Source organism: Numenius arquata, chromosome 6 (assembly GCF_964106895.1).
Source record: "Numenius arquata chromosome 6, bNumArq3.hap1.1, whole genome shotgun sequence".
NCBI lineage: Eukaryota > Metazoa > Chordata > Aves > Charadriiformes > Scolopacidae > Numenius > Numenius arquata.
This window is the reverse complement of record NC_133581.1, coordinates 24,774,638-24,795,752: the sequence shown is the minus strand read 5'-3', so window position 1 is coordinate 24,795,752 and position 21,115 is coordinate 24,774,638. Positions and strand designations below refer to the sequence as shown.

The 21,115-nt window shown below is 41.5% G+C and overlaps 1 protein-coding gene across 1 annotated transcript in view; it reads left to right on the top strand.

Moving 5' to 3' along the window:
* Positions 1-6,079: 6,079 nt before the first annotated feature.
* KIAA1549L (KIAA1549 like) overlaps positions 6,080-21,115 on the top strand; it is a 71,638-nt gene continuing 56,602 nt past the window's right edge. Inside the window, exons 1-7 of the mRNA XM_074148764.1 lie at positions 6,080-6,113; positions 9,615-9,962; positions 12,822-13,436; positions 14,881-14,993; positions 16,511-16,730; positions 17,777-17,910; positions 20,161-20,323. Of these exons, the coding sequence (XP_074004865.1) occupies positions 6,080-6,113; positions 9,615-9,962; positions 12,822-13,436; positions 14,881-14,993; positions 16,511-16,730; positions 17,777-17,910; positions 20,161-20,323 (1,627 nt within the window). The remainder of the gene's footprint in view (positions 6,114-9,614; positions 9,963-12,821; positions 13,437-14,880; positions 14,994-16,510; positions 16,731-17,776; positions 17,911-20,160; positions 20,324-21,115) is intronic.

Here is a 21,115-nt window from a genome sequence, read left to right as displayed (position 1 = left end):
TAAACTCTGGTTATTTGGTGCAAATATTGAAGAAAGAACAGAATTTGGACTTGATTATTATTTTGTTACATTTTTTTAAAAAAAGGTGTTATTTACTCCAAATGTTGAGTGCTCTTTTCAGATGCTCTCTTCAGTGTGACCAGAAATTTTTCTAATCTAAAAATTGATAAGATGTTGATTTTTTTTTTTTTTTTTTTAAGAGTAGTGACTTTCATACTTTGAAAGCATTATCTGTGCAGACAGAGAAAGCAGGATGCTTCTGTGTGTGACCTACATTTCTTTCCTGGTCTTCACCTCTTTATCCTTCTTTACAGTCGGAAGCCACAGGCAGTGGAAAGAGCTTGAGAGCAGCAAAAAGCATTATGAAAACCCCTGTCCTTGTATTGATCCTGTATAGGCAGCGCCTCTGAGACCATAACTCTCCTTGGAGAGGATAAACCTCTCTCCTGGGTATCATGCTGGGATAGAGGTCAAAGAAGGTCTGCCTCTGTGTCCTCCTGGGCAAGCACAGGGGTGCCCAGGGTGCAGCCTCCCTGTCTGCCCTTCATGTCTTGGCCTAAAATGGCCACTGGAAAGCAGAGGGAGCTTGTTCTCCCCTGGCCTTGGTGCTTGCATATGTGTTCCGTGTAGTAACTGTAACTTCAAAGCTCTGAAATGGATGAAATAAGTCGAAATTAAGTGGTTTTAGGGTTGTAAGGACATGCCAGGCATTTGGGTTGCACAATGCTTAGCTACAGCCATGTAACACCCTTTCACAGCTGATGCTTCTAGCATATATATGTACGAGGTAGAGCTGGCGCTGTGATAATCAGCAATTCTTGGATTTAATTTTCTTCTCTGAAACTGTTTTGGTCTGTAACGTGGAGTAATCCCCGTTCTGTCTGCTCCTGTAAAATGAGCAGCACTCAGAGTTAAAAGTACTTGGTTAACAGTAGCAGTGGCTAAAGATGCTCGTGCCACCAGCCTCTGCTGGAGGCTCTCACACCTGCAGCACCAGAGGAATATCCACCTGCACACCAGTGTTTTGGTGCCTTAGGCTTCTGCTGAAGCCCTGATGGGAGTGCCTCCCCTCCGTCGGGGGAGCAAAGTTTCAGGGAGGGTAGCAGAAGTTGCCACCACTGTGCTGGACTGAGTGAGTCACCATCCTAGTGCAGGTAGTGCTTAGTCCAGAGGGTCTTCTCCACTCATGGGTTATGGCCCCAAGTCTTACGTGCAAAAAAGATTCCCTTGAAGATGCGCTTCGTTTGGTGAGCAGAAAGCTTTTTGCCTCAGGGGAACATTTGCGATTACCCAACCAGCATGTCAAAATATACTGTATTATGTAATTTGGTGCACAGTTCAACCTTTTGAAAGCACTGTTGTTTCTTTTAAAAAGTTCTGGAGACAATTTTATTTTAGTTTATTTTGCTTTGTAGAATAACCCTACACGGCTTTTAGCAGGGATTCTCTTCAGTCTCCTCTTGTATTTGATTTTGCAGGGGGAATTTAAACTCTCAAAGCTTTATTAAAGGAGTAGCTTGTAATTAAGAAAATACATTTTCATTGCATATAATAAGAAAGCTGTACTATTGTTGACTTGTAAATACTGATGGAAAAATGACACAGAGTCCACATTTTCTGTACTTTCCTTCCAAACTGCCAAAGAGTCTAAGCAGATCCAAGTTTAATCTCAAAGCTCTTCTCATGCTCATTCAGAATTTGGTACCACACTTTCGTGGGATGAATACTAATACAGTCTGTTTTACTTAAGGGGTGTTCTTTTGTTTAGTTGGGATTTTTTTGTTTTTTGCTTTTCTCTTTTCCCCATTAAAACATCCCTCAAATATTGTAACACTCAAGGCAAAATTATGAGAACTGGCAGCTTTGGTGTTGCACGTTCCCAAATGACCTTGAATTTTTCTGCTACATTGTTCATTATATCATTTATGCTGATGCTAGCAGTGTCTATAGAAACTTCCCTGAATAAACACAATTCCTTTACAAAAGTCTGTATAAATGTGTGTTTACAAAGAAATAGATAAGCAGTGTGCTAAAGAAGGCTGTCAGGCTCACAAAAGCATTGATCCTAAAAGTGTTGCTGAATAAGCAATAAAAAAAAATAAAAAATAAAAATGTCATTCATTCCCTTAAATTCTGTGAATAATCTGATAAACTTAAACAGGAATGGTAGCAGGTATGTTCAACGGGAGCAAGGACAATAGCCCCTATAGCACATTTTGCTTTCTATATGATTATGTGCAATTAACCCGCAGCACTGTGTGGCGATGAAATCCTCCTCTGCCACGCTTTTCTTTCCTGCCTTTCCTAATGATCTGGCTGAACATCTGCTCTGTGAATACAGCATGCAGATGATGCAGCTGGAATTGCCAGTGGCAGAATAGTTTCCTCGACGACAGGAGAGTGTTATTTTACCCTGGCTAATCTATTGTCTCTTATACTCCTCTTCACCTCCATCCCCACTTGCTGGGTACGATTAAAGCATCCCGGCAGAGATGCCCATGTGGCCAAGGAGACACGTTTCACCCCCAGGCAAGGCTGGCGCTTGGTACAAGTCCCACCAGTCTGTCAGTTCCTGCAGCAATATTGATGACAGCCGTGAAGCATTTGCAGGCTGGGCTCTGCTCTCCAGAATCCCAGCCAGCTTACATTTGGGCTGGGTAAGCAACTAAGGCAGGACATGATGAAAGCAACAGAGAAGTACATTTTCATTGCAGCCCTATATTTTTATTTCATAGCTAAAAGGTTGCCTTTGATTCAAAGCTTTGCTGTTGGTGCGTTTCCCTTGGTACCCAGAGGGAAATGGGTCTGTGGGAGAGGGGAAGGTGCACAAACATTCCGAACACAACACATTGCTGCTTTGATTTTCACATGAGCAAAAATATAGCTCTGCAATTGAGATGACTGAATATTGTGTCCAAACAGTTTTCTATTGTTTATTATGAAGTTCAAACTTTTTTTTTTTGTTGTTGAGAAGAAAACTTTGTGCAATATGGTACCGCCCCATACATTTTTTCTCACTGAAAAACTGTTTTGGTTAAACAGAATTCTGGTGGTATGGGGACAAAATATTTTTCCTGGTTGTCAAAAATAAATTAATAATATTTTTCAGTTGTTCTTTTCTGAGATCACTGGGAAGAAGGCTTTTTTTTTGTCAGGAGATGGTGCTTGTTTTTAATGACTGGCTCCTGTAGCTGTTGACTATTACAGGTAAATAGAGGCTAGGATGCAAACAACCTCAGATGCTGGTATGAAGATCTCTGTTTTAATCTTGTGGGTCAGAATTTTGGGCTTGGAAGGTCAATATCTAATTTGGAAAAATTTACAACCAAAACAAATGTGAGACTCAGTCTACTGAATTACTGTAAACTTTTCCTAGAATCTGCCCAAAGAAATTGATATTAAGGAGGTGACAGAACAGGATTTATTTTGTTGATTTATTTACCTTCGCTCTTTTGAGAAAGTTTGTGCAATCCCAAGGAAGATGTTTTCTCCCACCATCCATTCCTGCCATAGTAGTTGTGGGTTGGCAGCTGCCAAAAAATGTGTGTATTTGCATGCTCTCCCTTCTAGTGCATTGATCCCTCTGGGCGGGTTCCTCTGGGAGCGAACCCAAACCACGCCGGCCACAGAAACCGGCACAGCTCAGGCTGTGTGAACCGGAGCTCGGTACAGGTGTTTGTAGGTAGACTTCTTGACATGGCATTTAACAGGTTAAATATTATGCAAAAGATGTGAAATTAAGCTGCAAATGCCTTTGTGGAATGGTGCCAAAAGTGAGATGTATGCAAAAGCTGTGATGTAATAATTTCATCAAAGTACAGCTGGAATAACAGAGATTATGAAGGCATAATTAAGTTTTGCCATTCTGCACAGTGAGTAAGAGTAAAATTTTGATCTGCAACATAGCTACTTTTATACATGCTTTGCTGAGTATCTGTCTCTTGTTGGTAGCATATTTCATGTCCTTTAACCTGTAAAATCTGCATTCCTTGTGCCATTTTTCCGATTGTAAACACAGAATAAAAAAAAAAAATTCATTTTAGGAAACTCTGAAGTGGCTCAGATAACACGCATGTTGATGCTAACATCAAACTGTGTAGGCTTAATATTCTTCAAGAGAAGAAAATAGCATAACCCTGGGAGTAGGGTGGTGCCTTTTTCCATTGGTGTAACAGATTCTTTTTCTGTTTATTTCCATAACGTATCCCATATCAGTCACATCTGACCTTTGATCACTCAGTCTCTCATGGTAAAACAATCATAAGTGGGAAACTTATACTTGTGAGAAGGAAAAAAATATTCATTTTTTGGTATAATAGTGGCATTGTTTTTAAGAGGTGATGCAGCCCTAGGATAGTGCTATCCGTTACTGGGTGGACTGGGGTAAAGCGGTAAATGGTCACTCTCAGCAGTACTTATCTTGTAAGTAGATTGTTATTTTTATGTATGTTTGTAAGTAATGTGTAAGTAATATGTTTGCAAGTAGTGTGTTTCTCACAAACTGATGTTTTTGAGTTATCTTTGGAATCACTTTGCCTTAGGGCTGATTGCTTTAGACCTATATAAAACCCAAATTGTTTATGTAATTTAATGTTTGGATTTCCACTGTGCTTTAGATGGCTACAGTTACTCTTATATAGATACTATTGTATTATTAAAATTTAGCCTTTACAATAGTTAATAGCAGTTGGGAATTTTGTCATTTTTTTTGTCTCAGAAATTAATAATTAAATTAATTTGAAAATTGAAATCCTGTCTTCAGTATGCTGAAGGTTATGAAAAGATATATACCTGATGTATAGTGGGAAGATGTTTTGGTCAGTCATACTATAAAATCTTCATGTGTCCTTTCTATGAGCTTCACTCGTAGAAGTTATTAATCCAGATGATCTGTGAGTAACGAAATGGAAGTCAAGACAATGAAAATGTTCTGTCATTGAAGCTACCTTTTGAGTTGATATTTCGTAATGGCTCAGAAGCGGCAAAACAGTATTACTCTGCTGCCACAACAATGAGGGGAAACTCTGAGTAGTCGTGTTTCCTTCGGTAGAGTTGTAGGCTGTGATTCAGCTAAGGTTTTCAACCCTTTTTTTTTAGCCTTTTTGTGGAGGGAAATATTTGAATCTTGACTGTTTTTTCTTAATTCAGTTGGAGATGAGTTCATTTTGCGAACATGTTAACAATCAGATACTCATCTGTTCTGAGAGCAGCTCTGCTGTTGTGGTCCTACAGGATTCTCTGCGGCTGCTCCTCTTGCTGATTGCCTGCGGATGGGCAGGCTGGGCAGATGAGAGAGTACGTGCTGTGGTATCCTCAGAATGCTCATGTTGCTTTTTGTAGATCTTTGCCTTATTATGGCATAAAGCAAACAGGACCGTGGTTCAGCAACATAGATAAGCAATTTGATGTCTTCATATACTGCACTGGTGCACCCTCACCTTGAGTACTATTGCAGTTTTGGACACCTCAATATAAGGACGTCAAACTGATAGGGTGTATCTAGAGAAGAGCAACTGAGATGGTGAAAAGCCTTGGGGCAAGACTTATGCGGAACAGCTGAGATCACTTGTTTTGCTCAGTTTGGAGAAGAGAAGGCTGAGGGGTGCCCTCATCACAGTCTACAACTTAATCATGGGGGGCAGAAGGGGGGGAGGTGCTGATCTCCTCTCTCTGGTGATCAGCAGTAGCATATGAGGAAATTAGAATGAAGCTGCACCAGAGGAAGTTCAGATTGGATGTTAGGAAAAGGTTCTTCACTGAGAGAGTGGACAGTCACTGGAACAGGCTCCCCAGGGAAGTGGTCAGGGCACCAAGCCTGTCAGACTTCCAGGAGCATCTGGACAATGCTCTTGGTCTATGGTTTAGTTTTAGGTATTCCTGCAAGGACCAGGGTGTTGGACTTGATGATCCTTATGGATCCCTTCCAACTTGAGATTTTCTGTGATTCTATGAAATATAGATCTTATGGGCAAAACAGACAGGCATTCTCATTAGCCACTAATTTTTCCATGGAAGATTTGCTTATCAACTAGTTGTCTCATTGAAATAACCAAACCTGTGTGAAGAATAAAATGCAACTATGGTGTCTCAGGAGCAAGGGCAGAAGTTGGACAGTAAGTGAGACTTCTTGCTCCAGAGGTCATTATCCTTTTTTTTACTGTCACACATTAATTAGACATATGCATCACCTTCAACCTTCAAACAGGCACAGGGTACCTATGCTAATGCTGTCCCTTTTACTTTATTAGAGGCAGGGGTGAGGGGAGATATTGGTCTTCCTCTTTGTCCCCTCTGTGCTCTTCTTTGGTCCCTGTATATCCTTTAGGTGTGCACAAAACAGCTCAGAAATTATAAACCCATGATTTTTCTCTAAACTGTATGGATTTTTAACTTCCTGCTGTAGCATATTGATGTTTCTCATTAGCGATCTTTCCATTTGCAATAATCAATGATGGTGGTTATAATGAGGTTACTGCTAAATGGGTTTTAGGATTGTTGGAGGTGGCAGTTAGTCAATAGCATGAAGTATGAAAGAATAACAGGTAGTCCTAAGACATGAGAAAATGCTATTGGTACCTACAAGCAATGGATCAGTGCACATTGCATGTGGGGTGGAATTCTCATTGCAACTTTCATGTTAATTTGAATTGGTTGTCTTTCATCCAGTGTTTTCAGCTATTGATAGAGGTAGAAGTGAAATATTTACCCTTGTCCACCCTTTCTCCATACAGTCTTGATTTGCACAGTATTTGATATGACTCTCTAGTTGTTGATATCATCCTACCAATTCTTAAGTAAAGAGTGTATACTTCAATTTAAACTCCATGTGTTGGGAAGTTAATTTTACCTTTTGCATGCTGTGTCTAGTTACGACCAGGATGTTGGATTTATGGCAGAAGTTTGAAATAGATACTGATAGTCAGTATCTTTCTGTAGAGGCAGAATAAAAAAAAAATAAATTGCTGCAGTGGAATACTAACATCGTATATCAGTTGCAGAATATTGTATAATTTTTTTAAACCTTCAGTAGTTCAAGAGCTTTACTTCATTAATGGACATAAACAGAAAAATTTCCAGTTGTTAAGGAGTGGAAGAAATAAGAACTGAAGGACTTAAGAATTAAGCAGTGGTTAGAGGACATTTTTATTCAGTGTTTTATCTTCTTTGCATTATTTCAGCTTTTCTTTACTTGTCAAAATGTAGTAACATCAATTCAACACTTTTTTCAGGTTTATATTGTCTCTCTGCTCGTAATGGTTCTCATTAAACCAAAATGTGAAGAAATATATGAGGACTGGTGCAGACTGTGTGTGGATTGATGTTGACAGATTTTGCTATTTTAGAAAGCAAGAAAACATTGTCTTATTTAATTTCCCTTTAGGACTCTTTTTTGCTAAGTGCCAGATGAAATCCCATGCGAAGGCTTTGCATTCACTGTTCAGTATGGCCTTTCAGTTCAGAGGTGAAGCAAAGCAGTTTGAGGTGTAACAGATCGGGTAATAGTGACTTCATCAACTGAGATGACCTCACAGAAATTTAATCTGCAGGTTGCCCAAGGCCTGATTTTGCAAAGCACGTCATCTAGCTCTTTATTTCAACCATATGTTTGAATCCATTCTAGTTGAGCAAAATACGTGTCGTCTTCTTTCCTACCTTCTGTTAAAAACCTGCCTGACTGTAACAGGAAAGGAAAAGCCACCAAAGCACAGTATAAATCACAACGTGCCTCCCAAAATATGGTGGAGCACGTAGAATATCAGAAATCAGGCCATACCAGTCATTTAGGTCCCTGATCCCCCAGTGACATATCAGCTGCCATGGCACAAATAAAAAAGCATTTTTGTGCTGCAAACCTCTCTTGGTGGGTCAGGTTCCCTGGTGGACTCTGTAGCCTCCTCTTTCGAGCCTACTGATTGTCTGATGGAGCTTCATAAAGGCTGATTTGCTTTCCCCTTAGCGTGCTTATCTCTCGTTGCTGTAGGTAGCACTGTGTCTGCCTACGTTTGCTTTCTCCAAAATGCCAGTGTGCAAGTTAGCTCTTGTTAAAAGAAAGGTCTGAGGACTTTTACAGTTGCTAGAAGGGCAGAGCTCTGTTTGGTTACCCATCCTGGAGCTGCTCCGCTAAAACAACTCGTTTCTGGATTCTGTATTCATTCTTGCATTTCAGTGGAAGAAAGATTCTTCATCATGGCTTAATAAAACTTGTAAATACAGGTATAAAAAGGACGGTCTGTGGTTTTTTGTTTATTGGTTTGGTTTTTTGGATTCTTTTTGTTTATAGAGTGAAAATGCCACAATGAACATAATTCCAGCACGTTCCTGTTGAATGCACACAGGAGCCTGAAGGAGCTAGTCTAATCATTTACTTCGGCCTGTGCATATGGATGATGGGCGGCGTAGCACAAGGGCATCACAAGAAAGAAACTTAGCTTTAAATAGGTGCAGCATGACCCATTTTCCTCTCTTGCTCTGTGTGGTGTTCTGCTGCTGGCTCCTGTTTGTGCGGGCTGATCCCCTTCTGTTGCCAGTCAACTGTTGCTTCTGACTCCTGGGTTTGTTGGTGGCTGGAACTAATGTCCAGCCTGTTTTATAACCGTGTATCTCAAGGTGTGCCCCTTTTTACTCTTCCATGCCATTAAGGATATGGAGGAGGGTGGCATCCTCTGTCTCTGATCCAGATGCGCTGGAGTTGCAGGGCAGGGACTGGCTCCCTGTTGTGCCTCTGTTTAGCTATGAGAGGGGCCCAGCTTGGCATGGTAGCAAGTGCCAATACTGAATTTTGATCTATTATCTTGGTGGTGGGGGAGGGGAAAAAACCTCTTAAATTTTACTCTGGTGAATCTTAATCTTTAAATTAGTAGGAACGTGAGATTTCCCATGCTATGATTTTTAGAATAACTGTAATCATTTAAAGAAAACAAAGCCTAGGAACATGATGGTGTTGAATGTAAACCGGTGTTTGAAATGCTGCGTTGTACATCTGCACATATCAAAAAAGGAGTTTAATTTCCTAATTTGTTTTGGATCTTACCCCCCCTTTCCTCATGTTCATCCCTGTTTTATTTTCTTCCTTTTGTGTCTATAATTGCATGCGTTATTAGAACTGGCAAGATGAGCACCTCCAGATGCATCCTACAGGAGCCCAGCCAATGCTGCCTCTATTCCCATGTCAGACTGCATGCCAAGTCAGTGAAGCTTGGTTGTCAAAATCTATTTCTTTTATACATTGCTTCTAAACCTATCTTCTCACATAATATTTTGACACAAAGTGGCTGACCTCAAGAATTGTCCCAAGCTGAAGAAGGTGTCTTTTAATATGTTGAACCATCCTAGTCAAAAATCGTATTTTAAAATAGTACAGTCTAGGAAGCTTTCCTTTTTCCTTTGTTAGATGAAAAGATTTGAGGGGTTTATAATCTGTCACGTACCTTTTACTGGTTTTTGTAGTGGTGGGTTTTTTTAACTTTTTCTGAATTTTTATGCCCTTTGAATACCAAAAAAAAGAGTTGACTAATTTTACTAAACATAATGCATTTTGTGTTGTGATTTTTTGCAAAAGACAACAACTCTTCCTTTTGGGGAAGAATATACTCATTTTACTTATTATTTTACAGGTATTGGTCAACAGCATATCAACCTTGCTGCTTCTACAGGATCTTTTCCTAATTGGAGATCTATACTATCACCAACACGGCCTTCCACAGAAACTAAGACTTCCTCAGTAGGTGATATTTCTATGGGACAGACTTTGGAGAATGCGAACTTGCTTCAGATGATAAAAACAACACTGACTGGCACACGTACTAGAACTTCGGATCAAACTCATCTGTCGCCCACCCTTTATCAAGGCAGTGGAAACAGTGCATCCCAGGAACCCGCTGAAGTTTCAGCTGAGTCGCCTCTGAGGTCATCATCTCAAGATGCAGATGAAACAGCTGCTGTATCAGGTTTGCCTCAACTTGGTAGGTTTGCCACACTGTCCACTACACCATCAGTGACACATTTGAGCACAGTTGTGCCTTTTCAGCCAATACCATTAGAAACACCCTCCATTTCAAAAGAAAGCACATCAGGATCAGACATGCTTGCTGCTGTTCCATCACCATCATTCTCCTCATTGGTAATTCAGTCACCTCATACCATTAACTTTTCTAAACCAGCTATACTGCCCATCAAAGTGCCTTTGTCTGCAGATCCTGAAGGTTTCTTCAGCACAGATTCAGCCAGCTTGCAGGTTAGTGAAAGCGGAAATAGTCCTCTAAGCACAGGCACTGTAGTACGTTCCAGTATGGTGAATCACAGAAAGAGTCCTGAGTTGTTTACTGGTGCTATGCCTTTCAGTCTCTTTGGATTGACAACAGTGCAGCACTTTACAGAAAAAGTGGGAAACGGGTCTCTTTCAGAAAGGACCTCTTTTTTGCCTGTATACAGTGATATTCCTGTGTCAAAAACATATCAGTCTTCCCAGTCAGTAACTTCCAGAAGCCTCTCACAGTTTCCTAATGAGAGCATGTATAATGTCTCTTCTACTGGAGTAAAACAAAACAGTCAGCCATCTAAGGCAGCACTGACTGACCGAAACAGTGATATCACTCCTCTGTCATCACCAGTTCTTCAGGATAAAGCAGAGGTTCCTACATCAGTCTTCCATCCGGTGGGAACTTCACATCTAATACCCCAAATGAGTCATCCTCAGTCCTCCACTGCACTGACTAATTGCACTACAGGCTCTACCAGTGCACCTTTCATGTCATCAGCTTCTGAGAGCCTGGCTGAGATGTTCAGCTCAACAGAGAGCACGTCTTCCCTCTCATTGCCAAAATCACTTATTCCAGATGCAAAGCACGATCACAATGCAGTGCTGCCAGTACGAGCATTTAGAAGTGAAACAGATTTTCTCTTTAGAAATGCAACACACTCCACAACAAGCGCAAAGTCTCCCTTGCTAACTGAGACAAATGACACCTTTACTATGAGAGCACGCACAGACAGTCCCAGTGCAACAGCAGCCAATGAGGATACTTCGCAAATCCCTTTGACTGTTTCCTCACAGTACTCGGTGGTTACTCTGAATCAGACTTTTGCAGAAGATCTGACTGATGGAGCTTATCAGGCAAATGGCATGCGATTGCCAACTGCTTCTGCACGTACTCTCCCAACTTCTGATGGCTTTCCCATGGCAAGAACAGCACAACAGCCTTTTATAAGAGGGGTGACAGCAAAGATGTCCATGAACTTCAATGCCAGTAGTGTTCTGTCTTATGGATCTCAGCTTTCCAAAGTTTCTCCAGATACCCCAAGTGATACAAGTGAACGCCCCAAAGGATCAAAGATATTAAGCACTGTTTTGGCAACAGGCATGACTAGTCCTGATCCAGCTGCAGTGCTGGTAATTACTTCCACTGCAGGCCTTTCAAAACTGGAACCTGCTATTGCAAATACTTCTACTAGTACCTTTCTGACTGCACATGTCCCACCTGGTGCTGCAGAAAGTCCAGATGTAACTGCAAATAGAGACAGAAATATGAGAGTACCCACTGTTGTGACCCCACACACAGAATATTCACCTCCAAGATCTTTAAGTCATTTTCCCTCTGGTCAGACTTCTCGTTCAGGTGATAGAAAGCATCTCGCCTCTGTTGTGCCTCCAGCCTGGGCTACGCAGCAGTCGCTGGTTTCCTTGACAACGGTGATGGACAACCACAGCTCCAGCTTTTCTGGGATTTTGAGTGCGGGCTCTGAAAGCAATTTAGATCCTGTCAGCTCTCCTGAAGTCGTGACTTCAGTTTCTATGTGGACCAATACAGCGTTGCTGTCCTCAGCTGGCATTAGTATTCCTTCGGTTAAAACTTCAGTTGAAATGACAGTAAGAGAAGTTCCTCCAAGTACTTCTCAGTTGGAAACTGAATACCATGCACCATATTCAGTAGTTTCAGGTCTGGAAAAGACAATGAATACAAATAAGCAGCCACTCTTCTCCAACCCTTCAGCAAACTATATGTATGCAAACACTAGTCAAAAGGTTTCAGATTCACCCTTTGCTGGAGTGAAATCAAATAGTTTTCCAGAATTTGATGTAGATACATTTGCACTGAAAACATCTCCTGTTCAGTATTCATCCCTTGCTACCACCTTGACAGTGCCTGATCCCCTGCAAAAAAAGCATGGAAGCACAGCTGAAAATATTGCTAATTTCTTTACTGTTGGAGACATTGATACCAGTATACACTATGAAGCACCTCTCCATTTACATGTGCCTCCTGTTAATGATACAGGTGCTTTCCCTAGCTCTCTAGAATCACAAACAACAAATGCTAGAAAGATTGCTTTACTGACAAAAACCTTAGGCACAACACCGATGTTGGCTTTTCAGCTCACTGACAACTTGACTGTTTCGACCAGCAACGCAAACAGTGCCATCCACGAAAACGGTGCCATCCACAGCACACTGTCAACCGAGTTCCCCTCTCCCGTAGCCAAGCTTTCTAGCTCAACTCTCTTGCTTAGTTTTATTACAGAAGAAGACATTGGGTCTGGAAACTTGCCAGAATTTGCAGATAACCAGTTAGAGTCCTCTGGTTATTTGGCTATGGATGATAAAAATCCAGCTACATTTAGTGTGGAGGAGTGGGACAAAAGTGCTGTAAGACATAGTCTAGTTCCCAGTAATATATCTACTAAAGCTACTAAGGGCATCCCATTGCAAACCCCTACCACCAGTGCTCTGCAGTCAGTCATCATAACTTCTGTCCATGCATCACCAACACCACTAACTTCGCCTTTTTTGTCAACAACCAACTTTACCCATTCTGTCATTACAGTGTTATCTGGAGTATCTTCTGGTGCAATACCTACAGTAGGAACTTCAGAAGCAAAACCACTAACAAGAAAATCATCTCCAGCTTCACCAGTGCCAGCTTCTTCCTTCTTTTCTCTAGGCACTGAAAACACACCTTTGCCATCTGTGATGGCTTTAAGCACACCAGTACTGACACTAACAAAAAATAACACTGCCACAAAATTGACATCAGATCTAAGCTTAGTAGGAACACATACAGATTTTCCTTTTGCAACAAGAAACACAACTGCATTACCTGCGGACGTGACAGCTATGTTTATAACCCCTAAAAGCAGCACGGTCACAGCTTTCACGCTTGCACCCTCAGCACATGTACCAAGGCAGATAGAAACAACAGTAACAGACACCCAGAAGTTCCCAAGCTCAGAAATCACCAAAACATCAACCCCATATCCACTGACAATTACAGCAGCTTTGACATCTATTACAGCATCAGCGAAAACAACTAGGCTTCCCCCTACTCCAGTGGAAAACATCTCTGCTCCTCCTGAAACCACGGCAGCAGCCGCTTTCGCTAACATGACAGCAGCTCCTCCCCTGGATTGCCGGCTCTCCAGGAACCTTATGGTTAAAACAGGTATGTGGGGCCACTGGACTTGCTGAAAGGACCTCTCTTGTCTATGAGGGGTAACTGGTGATGAGTGGGAAATACACTCAAGTGTCGAAGAACATTTGAGTTGGGGGCATTAGTGATTAATCTGGGTGTGAGGCTGCTGCATTGACAAACTAGACAGATAAAAGCAGAGTTGCTAGATAGGAATGGCATTGGCTTTATTGGTAGCTTGGATTTTACAAGGAATGTGTCAAATGAAGTAGTGATATCGGGTGTTCTTAAGTTCAGTGGGTCACTGCAGGGATCTAGCAGAACCACCTTTGCGGAGCGACAACCCGGTATGACATGATGGTTTGGTCTCTGCTTTGTAGGAAGGGGTCTGTGTCACTGAAGAAGACAGTGCAGTAACCTGCCTCGGTCCTGGCCCTGTTTACATATGAATACCTAATTCTGTTTTTACATGAATACCTAATTCTATCATTAAAGATTTGTGTGAAAAGAATGTTCAGTATTTAGAGTTGTATGCTTCAAAATGGTAGAATTTTGAGCTGAGTGGACAGTACCACTTCTGGCTCTTGCTGTTTTATTTTGTGGGGGTTGTTTTTGTTTTTTGGGGTGGGTTTTTTTTTTTTTATTGGCAGCTTTTCCTTATCTGTAAGAACTCTGGACTAAAGGGGTCTGGAGACATGTCTTGCCCAGGCTTCATATGGACTCCTTATGGTAGCACAGTGCAGCATCAGATGTGTGTATCTTAGAGATCTCATCAAAGAAGAATATTTACGTAAGAGGTTTTATGACCTTGTATAGGTCTGAATGATACTGGGGGACAATGAAATAAGCAGCTTTTGAACCGAATATGTGTTTAGTAACTACTAAATATCTACATCAGTAGTATGAGTACAACTATTTCTAAAGGTAGAGGTAGCCTGTAACGGTATATCATTGAAAGTACTTAAGTGCAGCTATAAAAATCTTTCTGCAAATTATAAGAGAAAAAGAAAAAACTAGTGATAATGTTAACAAAGAAAGTGTACAGACACTTCCCAAATGGAAAAATAATTGCAGCAGTGAAGTAACACATCTATTTGTTTATTTAACTCTGGGGGTGAAGGTATGAAGCACACATCCTGTGCAGCACCAGCTCAGTCCCCTGGGAATGCTGCACCAGTCTGTCTGCAGGCAATCGAATGGCATCATACCTCCCTCAGAAAGGCAGCATGGGAAAGACTTGTTGTTGCTAAAGAACTTGCATTTGTTAGACCTCACTCTGGAAACAACGGACTATTGCCATGGGATGAATAGGGAACTCAGGGACGCTGCTGAGCCTCTGCAGTTCTTGCTCCCATTGGAGCTGCTGCAAATCCTAGCTGCTTTGATGACCTCCACCCAGCTAGCACAACATGAAATAATTTAAAAAATCAAACAGTAGCATGTCTCAAACCAACATGTGGCTTTTGTTGTTCCACAGTTCTGTTTCTGAACACAAGGAGGATGCAGATCAGTAATGCTTTCAAGGAGAGCGTGAGAAAAGGACTCAACCAAGTGCTGAGACAAGCTTTCAACCACAATGTCAGTGCTCAGGTAAGCATGCTTGGCTTGCCTGCATGATCTCACCAAAACAGCTCTCCAGCCAAGAGAATCTCAGCAGACTGCAGCTCCAGCGGTGTTTCCAGATGCAGGAAGCCTCTTGCAGGGGAGCACCGAGCTTTTCCTATGGAAAGCAGGTATAGGTGGTACCCACTCTCGGCTCTGAAAATATAAGGACCACTCCAAAGCTTTTGCCATTTTGTCTGATTAAGTAGAAGGGTGAAACACAACTTTTTTTTTGGTATGTTCTGGGAAATGACTACTGACAGCAGTTTCCTCCTCCCCCTGCAGCTCAGGAGTGATGCTGGTTCATGGTCAGCCGAGTGTGGCTGTGCTCAACCTGGATCGATTGCAAGAGCAGGGCTGGTAAATGGGGTGTCACTGCTGTCAGTCTGCTCCCTGGTTTGAAAATCCAGTACCTGACAAGTGCAATTCCACGGGGACAAAAATCCTGAGCAGAGAAAAAGCACGTTTTATTGAAAATAAATGAGGGAGACGTGTTCATCGCTTTGCAGCTAAATTGCATGAACCTCTGCATTGCTGCGTGTAAGAGCAGACTTAGGTGGATCGCTGGGGTGCTCTTCTCCACAACACAGGTTTCTGTGCACTTAGATAGGGGTTTGTGCTGGGTTCCGAGGCTGTTATGAGTGATATTCACCAAGCCACTGGGAAGGTAAAAAATTTTTGCTTGAAATAGAGGGCATCAGGTTGACTTTTGTCCCCATGCTCTATTGCTGCAAGTTCAGATGATGTTAGTCAGTTTGGGAATTGTGTATTCCTGAGTCTCAGAAGCAGCAATTAAAACTGTCAGTCTCCCACCTTCTTGTAAACCTGAGAGAAGCTGCCTTTTTCTAGCCGAGGAAACCAGCTAAAACTTTGTGTGGAGGACCAGTTTCAGGGCTTAAACTTTTTGCAAAATACAGACTTTTGACATAACACTCAACTCATGCTTTGGCTCACGGTGTGTTTGTTCTTGTGGTTTGTCATTTCTACTTACATAGGTGATAGCTTAACTATCTGGGACAGTATAGGAAAATTAGTATAGAATAGAGTTGTGGTTGAAGAATCAAATATTGCAAACTCTTGTCTTTCAAAAATCTGTCTCCAAACCTGCAATGACAGGCACGTGCAAAGTCAAGGAACTTCAGGTATGAAGCAGGAGCTGAATGTTCTCTGGATTCTCTATATTTTTACATTCATAGGTAAAACATCCCAGTATCTAGACACGAATGAAGCCTCAGTCTGAATTAGAGATACATGAGCTGTGGTAGCAATACTGCACTGCTTCGATTTGGAGCACATGCTGCATGGGCTGGGTCTAAAGCTCTCCGAGCAGTTCTGCTAATACCATGTCTGATGTGACACTAACTGATCCTGTAGGGCTTATAGGGGATTACAGGGTAAAAACTCCACAGGGGAGCCATACTCAGGATGAGAAGTCCCATCAGATAGTGGTTGAACTGCAAATGAAATAAAAAAAAAAAAAAAAAAAATTTCCCTGTGTGTTTTAGGTTGAAATCCTGGAGCAATCAAATAACATAACAGTTGGTTACTACGTTACACGGGGCAGGCTGGTTTTTATACCAGCGGCTGTAATTGAAAGGCTTCTTGCCTACGGCATTAGCAACGCCACAGCGGACATAAAGCAGCACGTCCCACATCTCCAGTCTGTGGCAGCCCTGGCCTTGCCATGGAAGCCCCTTCCCGCCTACCACTTCCAGCTGAAAACAGGTGAGCAAGGTCCTGCCCGCCTGCGGCCGGTGTTGTGTCTGTGTTAATGGCTCAGTGCACGGGGATGATGCTCCTCGTCCCCTTTGCTGTCCTGCCTGAGCCCCAGCTGTCCGGCGCAGCAGCTGGACAAGCTCTGCTTTGGTTTCATGTGTTGATGTTCTGGGTGCAAGCAGGACAGCTGGTGTGTGCATCCCTGTCCTGTGTGGTGCTCTGCTGTCGCCTCTGGTGGCACTGCTGTGAAATGAAGTGGCATCACATTAGGGATGAGTCACGCCAATGCCCTCAACTAAGACTTGGCGCTTGATTAAAATGGGCTTTAATTGATGGGTTGTGCCGCAACCTGTGTGTTTCTTTTGAGGACAATCAGCTGAGAAACATGACTATATGAGAGATATACATTGTTGTGGCTGGGCCCATTGGATTTGAGTTAGTCCCTAGCAGTTTAACCCAGGGTCGTTGCTTAACTGCTCTGTACTGTGGCAAGCATCGATGCAGAGCAGTTGCAGTGCAGCAGAACAGTATAAGCTACGAGAGGGAAGAGAATGCTGTAAAATAATGGATTCAATTGTAAAAAGATTTCCTGTGTGTGTGCTTACATGTTTATATGCACATACTTAATGAAATTACCCAGTTAAGTATATTTTTCCTAGCATGAACAGAATGAGAATCAGTATTATGACTGATTATGTCTTGTAAAAGCCAACGACCTGCAAGATTTAAGAGTATAACTTGCGTTTCAGAATGATTTCACTTATTGCCTGGCTCTGAGTAAGTACAATGAACTGGCCTTATCATCTTATATATCATTGCAGAAACAATATCCATTTGTTTGTGGAAAGTATCAGCTCTAATAATACAATTTAATTCTTACATTATGTCTTAATTAAGGCTAGTTTAGTGCAGTGGTTGAATGACATAAACTGATCCTATGTGGCATTATTTTCACCTGCTTAATTTTTAAATTGGTCATCTTGCTGTCAGGCATGACAGAAGTTATGCAACCAAGAATGTTTTATCCACATACAAATACTTTGTTCCTTTTCCAGAGCTGCAGTTTGTGGGTCAAACGGACAATATACAGTCATGCAAATTTGTTCAGACCATGGAGCAGCGGTTACAGAGAGCTTTTCAGGATGCTGAAAGAAAGGTCTTAAACACCAGCAACAACTTAACCGTTCAGGTACACCATTGTGTGCTTTGCCAGTGACTGTTGCCAAATTCTCTGGGTTATTCTTTCCTATGTGTATGCTTGCATTTCAACACGATGTCTTTGATAGCCACTATGGAAGTAAGTTTATGCGTTCATCTGAAATAAGATTGTTTATTTATTGCAGGAACTTATAAATGCATGATTTATAGAAGACGGTTACTGTTATTTTCATGAATTAGAATTTTAATGTTTGCAGTCAAATAATTTAAGTGAAATTCAAATAAAAACAATTATATAAAAATATTATTCCAAATTTTATTTTTACTGCATGTGTTATTCTGACACGTTAGTTGCTCTTAGTGAGGCTATTCAGGCATAAAGATAATGTTTGTAGCTGTTTGTAAGACCTAAGCTGATGGAATATATTTCTTTCTTTTTTATGTGTGTTCCAGTTCCATACTCACAGGCCCAAATTTGCTATTAAGGCCTGATTTTTGCAGACCTTTATATGTATAGTGGGCCAACACCACTCTTCTCTGTGCCCTACATCAGGAATAAAGAAATTATCCTCTGGGTGATATCATGATATGTATTTGACTTATGATAAAACTCTGTGTATGGATTTGTACTTTTCAGAATAGTTTGCATGTAGCTTACCAGAAGGAGAAAATTGGTCATCAGAGCTCTGCTTAGCTACTTTGGTACTGTCTCTTGTGAGCTTGTGTTCAAACTGAAGGAGCTCAGAGAGGCAGAAAAGTGCATGGCAAGAGCTGAACTACTGCAGTAGGTAAAGGGATTATCAAGCTTTTCAATAGCTGGGCCTGTGATGCTGAGGGGAGCTTCATGTTGGCTAATTTGATTGCTTCAGAAGTGGTAGATCTCAAAAGCACCCCGGCAATTTTATAAAGAGCCCTAGAAGAAGATAGTAGTTGTGGGTTTTGTGGGTATTGCCAGCTTAGGAAGCAATAGGATGGAGATTTCAGAAAAGGCCTTACTGCATTACGAGAGTAGAGGGAAGGGCAGCGAAGGTGGGTAAAAGGCATGAAAAAAATTCCATGCAAGGAGAAATGAAATTGGCCGTGGTTCTCCAACCATGAATCAAGACTGGTCATTTGGAGTTTCTCACAGCAGAACTACTCAGGTTTAAATAAAAAGAAGAATCCTTTCACAAAGCAGGTAATAAGATCTTGAGGATGGCCGAATGTAACTGGAAAAAAGTGTGGAAGTTACAAAAAGCGATTGGCCAAACGTGTAGAATAAAAAGTCATCAACTGTTTTTTAAAACCAAGCATATGATTTATGGCTCAGACCGTAGCTGTGGGCTAACCTTACACAGTGGAAAAGAGTCCTCTCCTCTTACCCTCTGCTATTCTCTAACCATCCGCTCCCAGCCATTTGATAGAGGACGTCGGCTAGGCACACCTTTGCCTTGACCTCAAACTATTCTTCTGATACCTTTATTATACTGTTTTTTATGTTTTCACTTAGTGGCCCAAATCATAAAAATGGGGTATTTAAACACTATTCATGGATGCTGAATGCTGTTGGCCCTACCTTACAGTATCAGTAGACAAAAAACATCCCTCTTGTCCTAGGCCATGGGTGTTCTGAGAAAACATGGGTTTTTTTGAGTCTTGCCTTGCCTTCACCCCTCTGCTTCCTGCATAAAGTTGATGTTTGAGGATCTGATCCAGTACTCACTAAATAGAATTGGTCCTTAAATGTAGCCATCTGTTTTGGGCTTAGGAAAAGACTGGCATAGAGCTAAAGTGGGGAGCAGTGCTGGTAATTGTATGATGCTGGGAACAGAAGAGACATGGTGTCCCTTTATTTCATATGGAGAAGGTATAGGTATAGATAGCTGCACTAGCAAGGCAGCAAAGAGAGCAAAACATACAGGTCTAATTCCTCTGCATAAAATAATTAACAATTTTTTTCTGGTAAGCATACTTTGCCTCATCTTGCATTTCCTGGTAAAAAACAGGGAAAAATATTTTCAGTCCTCACTGTACCTTTTCTGCCTGCTGCTGTCCTCCAGTAACTCTGCCTGTGCTAAAGTAGGAATTTAAGTATCGCAAACTGGCTTACACAATCATTTTCAGTGAGCTGCATCTAGTGCATTGTTCAAGTTAACTTCTTCCCAGTTTGTTTGCGCTGGTTTGTTTTTTTTTTTTTTGTTGTTGTTGTTTTTTGGTTGTGTGGTTGGTTTTTTTGGGTGTGGTTTTTTTTTCCAACTAAGCTGAAACACAGCTACACATTATTTCTTTATCTCTGTTTCAGATTTTGAACACCTCCAATGTCTCCCAAGCTGTCACTCTGTTTTATGTAGTGAACAATCAAAGCACAACTCTAAATGGCACTATTTCCAGCAACCTTCTCAATCAGCTGTCAGCTGAGCTGGTGGGTTTCTATCTAACCTACCCGCCTCTCACCATTGCAGAATGTAAGTATGTGCTTCCCAACACACAGCTCCTATTAGAGATTAGCCAGTGTTGGGCTTTTGCTTTGCAAGCACCATAAGCTTTGTCGCCAAGCTCACCAATTGTAGATGTTTTTAATGATTGCTTTTTAAACTTTTGGTTCTTTGAAAAAAAAAAAAAAAAGAGTGGGGAATCAGGTATGGGTTTTTTCTGGGTTCAGTGTTTACACTGGTAGAAACACTGGCAGATAATTAAGAAAAAACACATATATGTTGACACTAATAAAAATTGCCTGTGCCAGGTTCCAAACAAAATAAAATTGTAGTTTTATATAAAAACAAACCACAGAATTTCCCCAGATCTCCATTTCAGGAAAACTTAGCGCAGCACATGAAGTTCATCTTCAGCATAGGCCTTGACTGCAGTGAAGACTGAGCCCAGGTGCTTGTTCCTGTGGCAGGGCTCGGTAGCACACTTTCGGTGGGTGTTTGGGTAGGGGGTGAGCTCTCTCTATCCTTCCACGGTTAAAAAGTTGGTGGTGTATTTGCTGAACTTCATCCTCAGTTTAGAATGTGGTCTAAGCACTTTAGCATCAATAATTTGCTGGCTTTTCAATTGTTGTGAAGAGTCAGAGGTACAGAGAGCAGGAGACAGTTGTGTGTCTGGGTAGCCTGCGTGGCTGATAGGCTCTCTGACTCTGCATGCTAATTTCTCTAAAATGAATAAAGGGATGAGACATTTGATTATGTGGATTTCTGTTTAATCTGCTTGTTAAACTTGGCCTGTGAAATTAAGGTCACTGTAGAGCTGGGTTA